Below are 16250 nucleotides of genomic sequence, written 5' to 3'. Positions count from 1 at the left end.
GTCCCCTCTGGGATTTTGCATGGCAAACGTGTGTGGGGTTGGGAAACGACGGTTCGCCGTGGTGGGGGAAAATGACACTGCGGGGCCCACCGTGGCGGCCAGGGTTCACCTCAAGAGCTGGACGTGCGTGCTAAAGCGGGACAGCTTGTCGGAACGTCATCTCATGACGATGTTCAACAACGGCTTCACCCCAAAACATGGGATGGGAGCGTCACAAAGAGCAACGGTTTCAGGAAATAATATTGAATTAGCCGCAAGAAGAGGAATGTTCCGACATTTTGCCAGTTGTTCGTCCATCTACGAACACATACTACACCCCAGCTGTCTATCTATCCCGATTGCGTCCTATGTGCAACCAGACCAGAGCATAAATCTGCATCTCCCCAAGTAAATTGTCCTTCCTCCTCGAGAACGATCTTTCGGTTTCTAGTTCTCGTGGATCTTGGCATTCTTGAATTTCGTACCAGGGGGGTGGTCAGTAATGCGGAACTTGCAAAATGGATGGGTGCAAGTGTTGCCGACCACGCTGGGGCACTGAGGAATAGTGAGCAATGGACTCTTCCAAGAAGAAAAACACAGGATACAACTTACGTGATGTCCATAAATGCAGTTTTCGACGTCGCACTCCTGACCACTGGTGCAGGGGTTCAGACGGGTCAAATAAGCAATGGCATTGATTTCGTCTGCGTTAGGACGATACTTGTGCTCAAAGCAGCATTCGTCACCCTTGGCGCAGGGTCCACGGAGGTAGTGGTTGTTGCATAGCTTTGCGGCCCCAGTCCGTTTCTTGATGTTCTCCAGAGCTGACTGGTTAATGGGGATCGGGGGATCAATCCCGCGCTCGCCAGGATTCCATGTTGGAGTGTGCGGTTTCGGCTGAGAGGCCGTCCGAATTGGGATGTTGACGTTTTTGTTGGCTAACGGAGTTGTGATTTGAGGAGGTGGACTCGCTTTGGTGACGCCGGCCCAGGAAGAAGAGGAGGGCGTAGTGGCGGAGGCTGGCGAAGAAACTGCAAGAGTTGGCGACGTGGTCGTCGGTTTGAAGTAGGTGGATTCAGCCGAGCGATCGCCACTTCGGTCAACAAGTTTTTGGCTTCGGAAAAGGCTGGGGAGAGGGTCCAGAATGTGGACATTGGTATTTTTCAGCTCTCTGACCGTTGCAAAGCCCTCAATAAGGCTCACTCTCGCGCGGGTATCCGCATCCTGAAGGATCTCGTCAAGAAACGGAGCGTATCCTGCGTCGTGGGAGATGCCTAGCAAAATCTGTCTGCAATTGTAGTTTCTCAAATGCCATCGCGTAGCCTCTGCACAGGGTAATCGAGTCAGCAAATGGCCAAGCACAACGAGGCTGCCCAACAGGGGCTGATATCTTGGGTCGCGTGACCTGCCGAATAACCATCCCAGAGTCGGCAGCATCGCGGGAAACGTACCTTTGATTTTCGAGTCGGCACGTTCCTTACCGTGACCGACGTCTATGAAATCAAATGAAGCTTTAGCTTGTGTAAAGCCTAACGAAAACTCCTTGAGTTCGGACTCGCTATCCAAGCAGCCGTCACGGCGCATGGCTCTTGCGAGGCCCGACATGTTTGCGCAAACTTTGGCAATAATCTCAACTTCGCCGGATTGGCTGCCAACGTATTCGGCGACGGCGGATCGAAGGGCGTAGGCCGCTTGCTTGCCACCCTCGATACCCTGCTTGATGTATGTTTCTTGGAACTGAATGGCTCGAGTCAGCGTTTGATCAAAATACCAGGATAGAGACCGAGGTTCCACGTACAAGGAGGCCATCGCCGTCAATAAGTATCAAGACGTAGGGATTGCGGTTCTACAAAGTTCAGCAACTCTGAGCCTCCAAACAGGCTGCTGTCCAGCAACCGGTGGTTCCTCTGTTTACCTTGAGATAGTTGTTATCTGACTCAAGGCCCGACAGCGTCTGCTGCATCTCTCTTCTCGAAATGGTGGCATGGTCAAGATCGAGCTCAGCGTTGCGCAGCTTCTGCTTGAGGATTCTGTTTTCTTCTCCAATTGTACGCTCAATCTCTTTGGCATATATCAAAAGGTCCTGTGGAAGAAAGAGACGATTAGCTCAATGAAGCATTTCATCTGGCATTCCGAACTCTAATTCTATGCGAAAAAGTGAAATTCCAGCAGGAACGGAGCGGTGGTTCATCTCGTCGCGCATCGCATGCAAATGGTAATGGGGCGGGGCAGAGACGATGAGGTGAGACACCAAGCAGGCGAGGCATTGTACAGCGCGAAGCCTCCCCAGAGAGCCACGGCGATATGTACCAGACAGGGCCGGATTGGGCTGAGCTACCTAGGCCGATGGAGCTGTCTGGGGAAGAGCAAATAAGGTATGCTTTGCAGCGGCGGGCATGGGTTTGGAATGGAGCTTTGGTCTCTCTGCAGACCAGAAGGAAGCTTAAAGGAAGCCCCATTTGAAGGGTAGGAAACGGGAGGAAGACTCGAACAGGGGATGAAAGGGAAAAGCGAAACCCACCTTCATCAACTGGTCGCTGGCAGCTTGATAACCCTGCAAGGTTTGATAACGGCCGACAAAGTCCATGATTTCGGAGCTCATTGCGACGGGTTTTGCTCTCTCCATGCTCTTGAGGCCGATAGCAGATGGGAAGCGAACGTTGACACCGGGCTGAGAGGAAAGGGAAGGCAAGGGGGACTGGCTCGTAAGAAGGTAGGGAGCAGCAGGGGTTGTATTGGCGTTGGTAGAGAAGGTGGAAGAGGTGGTGGTGGTGCTGCTTTTGGTCGACATTTTGGATTGAGAGACTGGGGCTGGGTGTGACCCGGCCGATGCTGCAGGTGCAGGTAGGTAGATAGGTGGGTGTGGGTGCAGGCGATGTGAGGTGAGGAAAGGAAAGGCAAGGTATCGATGGTAAGGCAGCAAGCAGCAGGTGAGGGTGGACTTGTTGTGCACAAGTGACTGCAAGAGGGTAGACAGCAGGGACGGGATGTCTGCAGTTGCTATTGGTGCTTAGGGGAGACGACACAGGCAATAGAATAAAGTACCGTGCCTGTGCTTGGGTCGCGTTTGGTATCACCAGCCGCCCAAGGCAGATTCAGGGTCGGGGAAGGTAAGATAGGTAGGTACTGTGAGACTGAGGTAAGGTAGGTGTGCGAGGTATGCCTGCTGTCTGTAGGTAGGTAAGGTCGAGCGAGGTGCGTTGCGCCTGCCTGCCTTGTCCTCTTCTTATTCGACCAAATAAACCTAAATACGGTAATCTGCTCTGTGGAAGGTGTCCCTGCTGGAAGGAAAGAGAAGCATGCGGTTCGTGTGTTGATCAGGCTTGCGCGAGTGGCAGCAAGAGCGGCGAAAGTCAGGTAGGAGACGGAAAAAGTTTTATCTGGCTGACCGCGACTCTCCAAAGCAAATTTAAAAAAAAAAAATCAAAAAAAAAAAAATCGTGCGTTCAGCTAATTAAAGGTGACGTGCCTTTGCAAAGAGAGACCACGCGGTGCAGTAAGGACGGGGGACGATAGGTGACCAATTCGAACTTAGATCGCCAAAGGATGCAAAGGGAAAGACGAAGGAGGAAAGGTTAAGGTAAGGTAGGTAGAGTGGTGATGATGCTTGCGCAGGGCTGGATTTGGCTGGGGCTGGAATGCGATGCGATGCGTTATGCGATGCGATATGCGATGCGATGCGATGCGACCAAGGCGTTCCGAGTCGGACAAGCTAACGTAGTCAGGACCTTCACCTCAAGCTAATGCGAGGTTGATGAAAGTAGCGATGGAGGCGAGCGCGATCTAATGTGGACAGCGAGAATGCCTCGAGGCAAGGAGAGTGTAAGATAGTTAAGTGACACGCTGTGAGGCGACGCAAGGCGGTGGTGGTGCAGCAGCGGTGGGAGGTAACGGATGTATGTATGTATGTCTGAGATTGCGAGACCAGGGCTGGGCTGGTCAACGACAAAACCGGTGAATAATTAACGGTCAGACTGAAAAGGCAACCTCGACGAATATCGAACTGGCTTGGTCCAACGTTGGGCGTGTGTCTCGCAGCCGTGCTGTGTGAACGTCCCCGGCGTCCTCGAATTTATAGGAAACGACCCCTGGTCATGCGAATGGTCCAACTGTCTTTTCAACATGCAGATTTCTGTTTCCTGCTTTCTGTTTCTTGCTTAGACGGACGCGCAGAGGAAACAGAAAGGCATGCAGAAAGAGAAAGAGAGGGAGAAAGAAAGAAAGCGGTGAGCCAGAAGCAACCTGCATCTGATTTCCTGCTGGGTCCCGGTACAAATTTTCTGGATGGAGACTGCTGATGAAGCTGGGGAAAAAGGATTTACGGATGGAAGCGATTGCGGGAAAAGGAAAAAGCAATTGTGTGATAAGACGTCAGACACGCCACGACGCGTCCACTGGCGTAGATTGATTTCTTTTCCTCCCCTGGCAGCTTGGTTGGGGGGGAAAAATTCAAAAAATTTAATGCGATGAAAAGATTGCCCACCTATCGTCTCACTTTCTCGGATACGAGTCCGCCCAGTCTTGTCGTCGCTCCCGTCTTTCCTGGGCTAGGTATGGATACCTCGCCTTATTACACTGCGGGTATCCCTGTCACCAACCAACATGATGTTCCATTCACAAGACACATTAATCAAGTATCGATTTGAGGGCATTTTCTTGTTTTGAGTAATAAATCGTTGTAGATTGTTTCCCTCTCACCCCTTTCGGACGCCCGTCCTCAATCTCGCATCGTTGCTATCTCTCCTCCTAAAGTGACCAAATAGGATCGATTGCACTTTGTGAACATGGCGTTTGCAAATGCACATCTGGTCCTGGAACCGGCAAGCAACCGTACCAAGCGAGCAGCGTCTCCGCTGGCGCTAAATCGCATGCCGTGGCCCCGCTCGTTGGGGATCCCCCGACTGCCCTCTGTGCCCTCTGCCACCTAACTGGGTTGCTGACATCTTGACAGGGGACGTCCGGCGTCAACTCAACGACCGTGAAAGTGCACAATCGAGCCCACCAACAAATACAGCCAATGACAATACGCCAAAGTCATGTACTCAGCCGCCGCCACCAAGCGAGCCTCTCTCATCTGCTGTTCTCTTGTGTTTTGTTTGAACACCAATGTCGCCTTGTCGTTTGCTCAGAGTCCTCACACTCCTTTTTGTTTCCAGAGCATTCCCCATTGTCGGCTGATCAAGTCTGGGCCGCCGCCCTTGTCGTGGCTTTCGCTTCTTTCCTGTCAACTAAGCTTCCAAATTGGGTTTCATGCGGTCGTCGGGTCGTACTGGTTTAGAATATTCCACACACTATCGTTCCCAAAATCACCTTCAAACGTCTGTCCGGCTGCCGGTGGTGGCGGCGTCGCTGCCCCCCATGCCGGTAATGATCCGTCCTCCGGTATTCCGTTCAGGTCGTGATAGATGAGATCTCCCATCGGGAAGAGTGGCGCGATCGAGGTAAAGTCCCAGCTATTGGGCATCGTCCATTCCGAGTGCGATGAGGGCAGGGGGTACGAGGATGTCTCTGGTGCTGTTGGCAGCGATGTCGGTGTTGCTACGGTGCTGCTCTTGCTAACTGGCGTGTCTGCTGTGTTCGCCGTCGTTGACACGGAACCACGTGCTGATATGCTGCTGCTACTCTCCGTCGTTGACGCGGGCGTCTGCGCTGCGATACTCGACAAGCTTGGCGGCGGCGCCGGATTCCCTACTGCTTTCTTGAACTTAACGAATATCGCTTGCAAGACTCCTTTGGCGGCCTTTGCCAGGGGGTTTCTCTCTTGCATCGCCTCGAACCTCTCCGTTGTCCAGTGGAAGTGCTGCATGGCGCTTCCTGCCATATCCAGATTCTCTTTCGGGAAGAGGATGTATATTGTCGCCATCAGCACCACGGCATCAAAGCTTCCAAAGAATAGCGAGAAGCTAGTTGCCTAGTCAGTGATGAATCACGTCTCTTACCCATGAAAACTTACTTGCGCCACGACCCTGCGTCGAGACCCTGGAACGTGAGCATTTGGCGATGCAGCATTTCGATGCTCGCCTTGAGCGCTTCGGTCCGGCTCTTTGGTCTGTTGAAGATGTAGGGCCGGTGCAGTGCCATCAAGTTGAACAAGTTCATCTGCGGCAAGTAAAAACGGGCCGATTGAAGCCAGTAGCATGATGGCTCGTCATCCCACCTCCTGTCTGGATTCTCCAGACGAAAATAGGCGGGTGTCGTTTCGTCCAGTTCCATACACATCTGGTGTACACGATCGACCTTGGAATAGTCTTTGGGACACGGGCCATCGTGCTCCAACTCTAGGATCTCCCGCATCGGTCCCACGAGCTTGAATGCCCAGATACCCCTGGTCAATGGCGTCGGGGGGTCTTTCTCATCGTCTCTTGGCGCAATGGGTGTCTTGCGACGGTCCTTTGGTAACGGCGTATCTATCGGCAAACTTGGCGGAAGTATGCGCCAGTCAATGCTACCAGGACGTCCCAGTACTAACGCACAATGAATGTCCCTGTTCGGTGTCAGCCGAGTCATGTCCCGCCATCCTTGTTCGCGGCAGTTGCTCTCACCATGTCATCAGAACCATGTATAACTTGCGTCTCCGCTGAATCAACCACATGTTTTCCAGAACATCTTCAGTCTCACCGCTGACTGGCTGGGGATCCAAGCTATCCCGGTGCATACCGATTTCTTGGGCGTCTCTAATCGCACTACCGATGGCATGCCACTTCATTCGGTGTAAGTTTCGAGAGTCTCTGGAAAAACACACAACAATCACTTACCGACTCGGTTACTTTGGCCATGTATTTGAGAAATGCCGCCCGGAGGAAGGACGCTTGGACCGTCGTCAGGGTGATTTGCCGCTTTCCTAGCAATGACAAAATCCCCACGCCAGACTCGCTGTAGTCTGCGGCCAGATCTTCAAAGGTCATATTCCCAGCATACTTGAGATGCTCGTAGAACTCATGTGACCCTTCAGGAAGGGTCAAAAGAGCCGTGGCCAAAACCTGGAACAGCAAGGCTGGGAACACTCTCAAGTCAGGCGAGAGGCCCTGCGGTCCCGAGTTGGAGAGAACGCTGAAGGGCAGGTTGTTCCACTCGGCAAATTGCTGCATAAAAAGATCCTCTTCCAGGGCGTAGTACTGCCAGTTGAACTCGCGGAAGTAGACCTCAATAAGCTTCTCGATGTAGCCCTTGGCCGGCAGTTGTCTGATCAGCGACTTGTACCGCTCTTTTGTAGCGAATTGATCCTCCATCTGAGTTGCACCGCTCAAATGGGACATGGAGCCGTCGCCATTTGCGCTTTCGATTTTTCTCATGAGGCCGAGTGTTGATGCCCCGGCGTGGGAGTAACCCCAATTCGCGGCGACATTGGATAGGCTTTGGACCTGCGTCATCCTCGAACCCTCGACCTCCGCTTTCCGATGCTCTTTCGCAGTCGGCGCGCCGGTCTCGTACTTGCACGCGTCCTGTTTATTGCGTGACTTACAATTGGCGCAGGGCAAGTCTCGATCACACTACGGCAGCAATGTCAGTCTTGTTGCAGGATAACTTGGCAACGAGGCGCTCGAAATAGTGGTAGACTGACCTTTTGCTTGCGCCGATGGCACTCTGTGCAAGATATCACAACTCTTCTGCGCTTCTTTGGTGGCGGGCGAGCATCTTGAGTTTGGCCATGGGGCAGATTTTGGGTCGGCGCCGGGTTCTGGTTCTGCCCCTCCCGCGCGGACGGCGAGCTTTCGGAGCTGTTGCGCCGGTCGTCGGCCATCGTCGGCCGTCGTGGTAGTCGATTCCTCTAGAGAGTTGGTGGTGAGGAGAACGGGAGGAGTGTATCGTATGCGGGGAGACGCGGCGCGATCTGCGAAGGTGGGCGCGGCGATCGATAAATCGTACGTCGAACGTGTGGGAGCTGTGTCTTTGGATTCCACGCTGGCTTAGAGCGTTGTAGGCCCAGTGGATGGTGCGGTGTTGAGAGCGCGCAGGCCGGCGCAAAGCAGAAAAAAAAAGAAGCAGCAATGAAGCCGGCGCGTGCGCTTTTGGTGAGTCTTTGTCGAGGATTTGTGGTCGGCAGATTTGGTGATTACGGAAGCAAGGTCCCAGTTCTTCTCTACCTTGTCTCCGTCAGGGAAGGAGGTGGAATGGACGGACACGGAGAATATGGAAAAACTGTGTACTTCGTCAGGTAAGGAGGTTTGACGGTATGGACCCGCCACAAGCAAACTCGATGGACAGGGCCTCCTCTTGCTGCATTGGCCAGGTGGGCAGTAGAACAGGTGGGAAGAAGAGTTGAGACAGGCAAAGCAGAAGAAGCGAGACCGACAACAGCGGTGGGCAGGGCCAAGAGATGCGAAAGCTGGGAATAGGACAGGCGAATGTGTATGAATGATCCGTCTTGCAAGGTATGTAAATGTGCCGGGGCCCAGAATGGCAGGCAGTCTGCTTCTGCTTTCTGCTTCTTACTTCCTACCAACCACGACGAGAGGTGACGCTGCGGCAAGGCATGTGGCCGGTCGACAGTGGGGCCGGGAGACGGTCTAAGGTAGGGTAACCCAGGAGCTCGGGGCAGAGTAAGGTACTTCAATGGTAAGTGGAAATCCCTGAGGCCTTCTTAACCCCGAGAAGCCGGCCATCCATCATCCATTGCACCACCTCACTCACTGGCACTACACACCATCAAACCAGGCGCGGTGACACGAGTATCGCGGGAGAAGATTTAAGGTATGCGACTTGCAGACCTGCCACGGCAAACTCGCATTGGACAAGGCAAGACAAGATACGACGGGAACCGACGAGACCCAATGCACACACACACAGGCATGCCGTCAACGACGCAACCGCGAACGAGCGGCCGCCTCAAGGCAGCATACTCTGCTTTCAAGCACAAGCTAAGATAGCTTCCTGGTTTGTGATCGCTTACATGCAGCAGGTTGTAGCAAAACGTGGGGTGGCCTGGTCTTGCTGCTTTGCCGACATGGAGTGGCCCCTCAGATTATGGGTGACCTTGGATCGGCGACCAACCTAACCAACACTCGGATTGCGAAAGGGAAGGGGAAATGGGGGTAAAATTAAATTGAGATGGTCAACAAATGGAAGAAAAGAGAAGACCACACCACACAGACATTGTCACGTCAAGGCGGCGAGCGTTCCGCACCGTTCGCGTTCGCAGCAGAGGCGGCGGCGGCGGCGGCAGCAGCAGCAGCAGCAGCATGCCCACACACTCTTTGAAGCATCAGAGATGACAACGTGGAGGGGTAGGGCCGGCAGGGCGCCGACAGGGCACGCACGCCGAAAATGCTATAGCCGTCACCTACCTGATCTGACCTACGCCGTACCTTACTTAGCACATCCTGCTCCCGTCCTCCAGCAAGTCCCGAGTCCAATGAGCCGTACCATGCCTCGTGGGGTCGTCGCACCACTGCCTTTCAGGCTTCGAAGTCGTCTGGAAAGACAGGACGACCACGGCCGCCGGCTGCCCCTGCGCTGCGCGTGGCAACTGCCCAGGTGCACTTTAAATTCTCCATGCGTCTTGAGGGATTGGGGAAAATAGCCTTCTTGAATCTCGCAGCTCATCGAGAACATGTTGCATCCCGGGGAACCTTGTCCTCCTCTAGCCCGTCGCCTCAGAACACTACTATGTACCACAGTACCTCCCTCTTCTTTCTCGTCGGCCCTTTCGTCTCTAACCTCAACCGCCCACCACCACCACCGCCAATGATGCTCATCCACCCTCACCCTGCACCTGCAATCTCGTCCTTCCCTCCTCCATCTACGGCTGTGAGGTCATGCCCTTCCCTGTTGCCTCCCCGGGCCTGCACCGTGCCATGCCATGCCATGCCTCGCCGTACCACGCCAATGCCACATGCCACACATGCCATGCTGTCCATGAGAACCTTCCCGCCTATTGCCTGTCAAATCGGGTGCGAAGGGCGAGTAACGGCTTTGAGGGTACGTCACTTTCGATTGCCGATCACCGACGTCGAGTAAGAACGCTCTACTCAGTCTCCCACCAACGCGCTCGATGAACCGGTGCGATGTTCACGATCGAGGGCAAGTCCCATGGGGCTGGCGATCGAGAAGAACAGCAGTAGATGTGTTGCAGACGTGGTCAATTGAAAGATATATCAAGTGTGACAGTCCACCACCTAACAAGCAATGACTCTTCAACGCCAACCCAACCCCTTTTTTGTTGGTCCATGCCGGATCACCGAGATCCCGTCTAAGAAACCGTCCCAGTGCCCCTAGTGCTACTCCCTAATCTCTACGATACGAACATCATCGCAGACCGACATGCATAAACCGACGACAACAGTGTTTGGAGACATGGCCGAGAGCCACGAAGAAGGGATGAGACGACTGGAGGAGTAAAAAAAACACACAAAGATGAACACGCCTGGGTATTGGTGTGATGTGAGGAGGAACCGCCTACGCTACCCGAGAGAGATACGCCTTCCAGGCCTTTCTGCGGTATCTCTCAGCCTCCGACTGAGGATCGCCTGCCTTCAAGATGCCGCGACCGACGATGACGATGTCCGTTCCACAGAGCTCGACCAGTTTCTGAGGCGTGTTGTACTGCTGGCCCTTGCCGTCCCCGGCGACACCTCCATTCTCTTCGTCACCTTCGGGCGGCAGCTGGCATCCAGGGGTCATGTGGATGAAGGCATCTTCGGGCTCGGTGTTCAGACTTTCCTGGGAGACAAATCCCATTACGAAGCTCTTGTGCTCCCTGGCGGCCTCCACACAAGCTTGTGTGTACTCCTTGTTCATGAAATTTCCAGCACTCGACATTTGCGCCAGGATCAGAAGACCACGGTCCATTGGGGCCTCCTCAATGCCGGCGTAGAGAATATCGTCACCGTGCGACTCATTGCGGGGAAACCTCGGGGAAGGGGCAGGTTCGAAATGTTGCGTCAAGGTGGTAATGGAGACGATGCTGCCCTTGCGGCCATTAACGTCGGCCGGGCGAGGGGCGCCAATGGTATGTTCCGCAGAGTGCAAGTCGTTCGCCTGGTCCTCGTCGTAGTCGTCGAAGCTTTCTGACCTGGGCGTACCGACTGTGACCGATGTCCTTACTTCGTAAGGGTAGCGTTCCCTCCACCTAGCTGCGGCCTCGGCAAGAGAAGTAACGGCAGCTTTGCCAGGGACCATGTTGACGTTGATGATGTGCGCCCATTCAACTATCCGTGCAGAGCCCGCGACGTATTGCATCTGTACCGTATTTCCAATGTCACCAAACTTGCGATCCTCGAAGATGAGGAAGCCGTGTTTACGGGCCAATGCGCCAAGCTTGGCTCCAGTGCCCGTCTGCGGGTTGAAATCCCATCCTGCAACAATATCGTGATGCGTCTTCAGAACGACGATGGACGGACCGACCTTGTCGGCCAGGTAGAGAAGTTCTCGGGCGGTGGGGACGTCAGCGCTGAGGCACAGATTGGAGGCCTTCAGGTCCATCAATCGCAAGAGGTATGTCGTTAGCGGATGAGTGGCCGTCTCGGCGCGACTGGCGAAAGTCGCCTTGAGCGTGCTGTGTGAAGTCATCCTAGCAGATGGCTTGTGTCTTTTAACACGACGATCGGGTCTGGCGCAGTGCAGGTCGAATTGAGGTGTTTTTGGTGAGATGCCGGGAAAGTTGTCCCCAAAGATAGAGTTTCCGACTGCGACAGGAAAGCGGAGCGGAAGTTCTTTGACAAGCGCAGTGGCAAGGCTGGTGAGGGGGAAGCCAGCAGCCAGCAAAAGAGAGGGGAAACTGAAGGTGACGACGAGATGGCTGATAGGTAGCGCCGAATCAGGGCTTTTGTACAGACCGCGGCGGGATGCGGCGAGGGCGGGGATCGCGCGAACGAGACAATGGGAGAAGCGTTGGAGGAGTAAGGTATTGTGCGTCTGTATTCTTGACCGTACGTTGGGTTTTGTCGTAAATCGAGGGAGAGACAGACAAGACCCGACCAGTGGACGAGGGCAGAAAAGGGTAAGGGAGAAGGAGAGGATAGCAGGTAGCTAGGCGGGCTGGACTTTTTAGTGAAGACTAAAACAGACAATAAGTAGTTAGTGAGGTCGATGTGTGCAAATGTGACTGTGGGGGTGCGCTTAAGATTAGATAGACACTGAGGGCGGCGGGCTAAAAATTGGACGAGGGGCCAGAGGGGGAGGGGGGACGAGGAGAGATGGGCATGGAGGGGTTCGCGTTCGCTCTCTGCATCACAATTGCCTAGAGAGGGAACGGAAGTGGAGGGGGGGTTTTGGCGGGAACTTGACAGAGAGAGAGGCAATGGAGATTCATGGAAAGGGGTGCGTACTGCGGTAACTGTCAAAGATCTCGGCAGAGAGAAGAAAAAGAGAGCGGCGAAGGAGGCAGAGAGAGTGAGTGGGTGAGAGAGACGGAACAAGAGCAAGAGACAGTGCGTGTATGTTGAGTGGGTGTGTGGGTGTCACAGAGAGAAAACGGGAGGCCAACAACAACAACAACAACAACAACAACAACAACCAAAGTGCATGGGGCAAATGCCAGCAAATCAGTCAATGAGACGAAACGAGAGGAGACGACGAGGATCAATATAATTGGGACTCAAGAGGAGAGAGAGAAAAATAACTAAAAGCAGAGCCCCTGACCTTTGACCAGCCCCGTACCTAGGTAGGGAATGAATTGCCCCCAAGCAAGGTAGGGTATATCCGTACTGTAAGGTATTCAGAGTAGTACCTACTTCAGGTATTCGTCTACATACCTTACCTGTAGCATTATGGAGTTCTCCGTAAAGCACTCACCCCACGCAAGTACGCATACCTTGCTTGTCATCCACCTTACCACGTACGGACATTCGTACGATGGGTATTGGTCTGAGAGAATACCCAAGGCGAGGGACTTGAACACCGATCGACTATCGTGGCTGTACCACCTGACCCGGCGGCATCCATCCATCCATCCATCCATCCTCACCTCGAAAAGCTCTTCGCTGCGCCGTACCTCGAGTTGTCAGTTGCGCATGCATCAAAACCCTTCTCCGTCCAATTTTCCCGCCGTGAAGCAAGCAAGCAACTCCTCTTTTGTCGGCCCTTCCTTCCATGAACGCCAGTCAGTCTTGTCCCCCAAACCCTCTTCATTCTCAGACTCAATCCACACTTGCCGAAGTCCTTCATCTACCTCATCATCCCAAAGAGCCACGGCATGTTCCATATCAATGTTCTACCTGCTGATCGGATTCGGAGAGTCCAGGAACACCGCCGTTCTTGGAACGGCTAGATGATCCCGACCCCCCCTTCTGCACCCTGAATTGACTAAAAAGCCTGTGGTGTGGGCTAATTAAAATAGGAGGCATGCCGACCTTCCATGTGGCATCCCGGCAAGCAGACCAGTCCATGCCTTTTGCCAGTTCTCCCAAAAGACTTCATTCAGGCATACATAGTATGTACGGACGGCCTGCCTCACCGGCCGCCACCCCGGTCATCCAGTGCTAGTTTGAAGTGACTGAATGAATCGATCCCCAGCTCAACTTCAGCCCATATCACATCACCGTGGCGGCGGACCATCCAAGGGCCGGCGAGGTGACGGCGCCGTCGCGTTCCATGGGAATCAAACTTGTAAAAGCTTGAGCCGCGGCATCCCTTGACGGTAGAATGCCTGAGTCGATCTCGAAAGCCAAAAGGGCGTAGGTCGACCAGATGAGATGGGCTCGAACCCACCCTTTCGCACGTTCTGGAACCAGACCGACGTCCGACAAAAGTATTTTTCTTTTCCCCGTCCAGACCCTGCAAATGCGACTGTGACGTGTAGCCCTGCGGTCAAGGGGCGGTTGGAACGCTGGCCGCACCACGGCAACACAGCAACGCAACGCCAGCACGGTAATGATTGAGGCACACACACACACACACTCACAACAGCCACAATACCCATTTTCAGGGTGGTCCGTCTGTCGCAACGCGCAACTCCAACAATCTCTAGTTGCCAGGCCGGAGCCCGCCCGACGCACCAATCACCGGTCCCTGCGTGTGTGTTGCTTTGTGTAACATTGAGTTGCGGTGCGAATCATGTCAATCAGCCGTGCTGTCGGCCGGTTGCCAAAAGAAAGGACGAAATATTTTGGATAGCCGGGGGTGGTGTCGGCGAAAGCATGCTGGGCATGGAACGGGCAATCTTGATTTCGATACGTCAGATCGGATGCCAATGCATCGACGATGAGAGACAGACGGACAACCAGGCCGGCCGAGATGGTTGACCGCGACTACACTACGGCAAACCCTGGCCTGGATGTCTGTCTGTCTGTCTGGTCTGGTCTCTGGTCTGTCTCGTGCATGTGTTGACCGCAGCCGTCAGATAATGAGAATCATGACCGGAAGCGGTGGATGGGATCCTGCGGTGAAGCCGTCGCCCCCAATGGACCACTTTAACGGTGCAGCTTGCGGGCCGGAGGCTCTCGACGTCACGACCCCCAAGCACATCTCAGCCTATCAAGTTGGGGCGGCTGGGCAATATCGTGCCATGTCCCCGGGTCTTAATTGTCGCTAGTAAGGGTCTCTCGTGTTTTGATGCGAGGAGACAGACGGGAAGTCCGATGAACCAAAGAACGGTGTAATCCTTTCCCCCGCAACCATGGCTAGCTCAGTCGACTGCCATTAGCCTTGTGCCGTCCCACATCCCATATCGCACTTTCAACGTCTCGTGCCGGCGGCAACCAAGGGAAGGGAAGGGACAAGCAGCAGGAGAGGGAGGAATGGAAGTCTAATGTGTTAGTGGCGGCAGCTGCATGGAATGCAAGCCAAGCAAGCCCTAGAAGCCGACTGCCAGGCGGGACGAGAAGCCAGAACGGAACAGGGAGTCCGGTGAGTTCTAGTGTTGTTCCGGGTGTGTCGAATAGAGAGGCCGGTGGGCGCTTTTCTTACTCAGGAAAACGCGATTGACGACGCCGGGCCCGCCACCCGACAATGCGACCCAGGTCGGTGTCCGGTCATGGGCTGGGCACTCGGCCGTGAGGTGGGTGAGGCTCGTCCAAAAAGGCCATGTGCTGTGGCTGTCTTCCAGATTGCAAGTCCGAGATCGCTTCGGTTCCGGTTGCTGATTTCCTGGGTAGGGGGGCCGGGCGAACACACGGTCCCTCCTCGTGTCCCGGCAGCTAGCCAGCCGTGAGTGATGCCGTGTCAATTACCTATTGTGTGCATTTCCATTGGGGGCCGAAACTGACATCAATGATTGACGGCTGGCATGAGTTGATGGGAGAAAGCCAAAGCTGCACAGAGCCGGTCTCGTGCGCGACCACCAGACCTCAGCATCAACGCGTCTGCTCGTGCGCCGGTTTCATTGAATAACGATGCATGTCCATGTTGCTGCTGTTGTTGGCAGTGACCCAGTAGCCACCACAGGTGAAGCATTGGGAATTCAGAGTGCGGGGAAGGCGATGAAGACGAGCAGGCATGCTGCTGGCTGGGTGGTGAGGGCGGAGAGCGGAGGGCGGCGGGCTGGATCTCTGGATATTGGTTATCGTGATAGGAGCTGGTGTTGGAGATAAGGAAGGCGGCCACCTACATCTGTTGTGTTGGGCTAACGGGGAATAAGTTGCGAGAATGACGGCCTCGATGAGCACCAAAGTGGGCGTCTATCTGGAGAAGATGAGCGGTGGTCTAGATAGAATAATCCAAGACATGCATGTGTCTCTTGGCGCTGCTTTGCGGCATCCCACTCCAAAACTCAGTACTGTTGGTGTCGCATCAATCTGTTTGAAGGAAGCTGTGGGAAGGCAATGTTTAGACTGGGAGAGCAAGCCCAAACCATGAAGACCAAAATTGGCCTTCTTCGGCTCACGACGACTCACGCGACAACCGACAGTGTCATGCCCGGGCAGAGAGAAAGCGGATCTAACTCATTATGGCTACCTAGATTGATAGGTAGCACGGTGGATAGGTGAGCAGCTCGCGATATGTCACTGACGAATGCAAGACGACTGTTGCTTGCCCGATAAGGCGCCTCTATCTCTGCTGGTTCGGACTCGACGCACGGCTCTCGCTGATTCGTGGGTCGCTTGCTGAGGTAAGCATGCTAAGGCAGGACTAGCTGGTTTTCTTGAGTGTCTTATCCATTTCTTATCCGTGCTTACCTAGGTATCCAATGACCCGCCAGCTGGGCCGGCAAAGGGGCACAAAAGGGTAGGTCGAGCCTGCCAGGCAGGTGGTGTCGAGGCGGGAGCGCTGGAAGACGCGCGAGCTCTCGGGTGGGCTCTCTCTGCAGATCCGGATACATGTGAAAAAGGTGAGGTACCTCATCCTACCTTACGGACTTTGTACCTGGTAGCTCTTTGCAGCGGCAGTGGAGGGTG

The 16250-nt window shown here is 54.3% G+C and overlaps 3 protein-coding genes across 3 annotated transcripts; all 3 read right to left on the bottom strand.

Moving 5' to 3' along the window:
- Positions 1-426: 426 nt before the first annotated feature.
- COL26b_003550 (uncharacterized protein) lies at positions 427-2581 on the bottom strand (the record flags this gene model as incomplete). The annotated part of the gene is made up of 5 exons (XM_053176445.1): positions 427-534; positions 592-1253; positions 1431-1716; positions 1895-2062; positions 2501-2581. 5 exons carry the CDS (start codon positions 2579-2581, stop codon positions 427-429), a joined length of 1305 nt encoding a protein of 434 aa, XP_053039532.1.
- A 2646-nt stretch (positions 2582-5227) lies between these two features.
- Positions 5228-7720, bottom strand: COL26b_003549 (uncharacterized protein; the record flags this gene model as incomplete). The annotated part of the gene is made up of 4 exons (XM_053176444.1): positions 5228-5882; positions 5933-6369; positions 6735-7421; positions 7541-7720. 4 exons carry the CDS (start codon positions 7718-7720, stop codon positions 5228-5230), a joined length of 1959 nt encoding a protein of 652 aa, XP_053039531.1.
- A 2654-nt stretch (positions 7721-10374) lies between these two features.
- URA3 (orotidine 5'-phosphate decarboxylase) lies at positions 10375-11487 on the bottom strand (the record flags this gene model as incomplete). Its single annotated transcript, XM_053176443.1, has 1 exon — positions 10375-11487. One exon carries the CDS (start codon positions 11485-11487, stop codon positions 10375-10377), a length of 1113 nt encoding a protein of 370 aa, XP_053039530.1.
- Between the last annotated feature and the right edge of the window lie 4763 nt (positions 11488-16250).

The sequence above is a fragment of the Colletotrichum chrysophilum genome (genome assembly GCF_026319265.1).
Source record: "Colletotrichum chrysophilum strain AFK26 chromosome Unknown scaffold_20, whole genome shotgun sequence".
In the NCBI taxonomy this organism is placed as follows: domain Eukaryota; kingdom Fungi; phylum Ascomycota; class Sordariomycetes; order Glomerellales; family Glomerellaceae; genus Colletotrichum; species Colletotrichum chrysophilum.
This window is presented reverse-complemented; position numbering and strand designations above follow the sequence as displayed.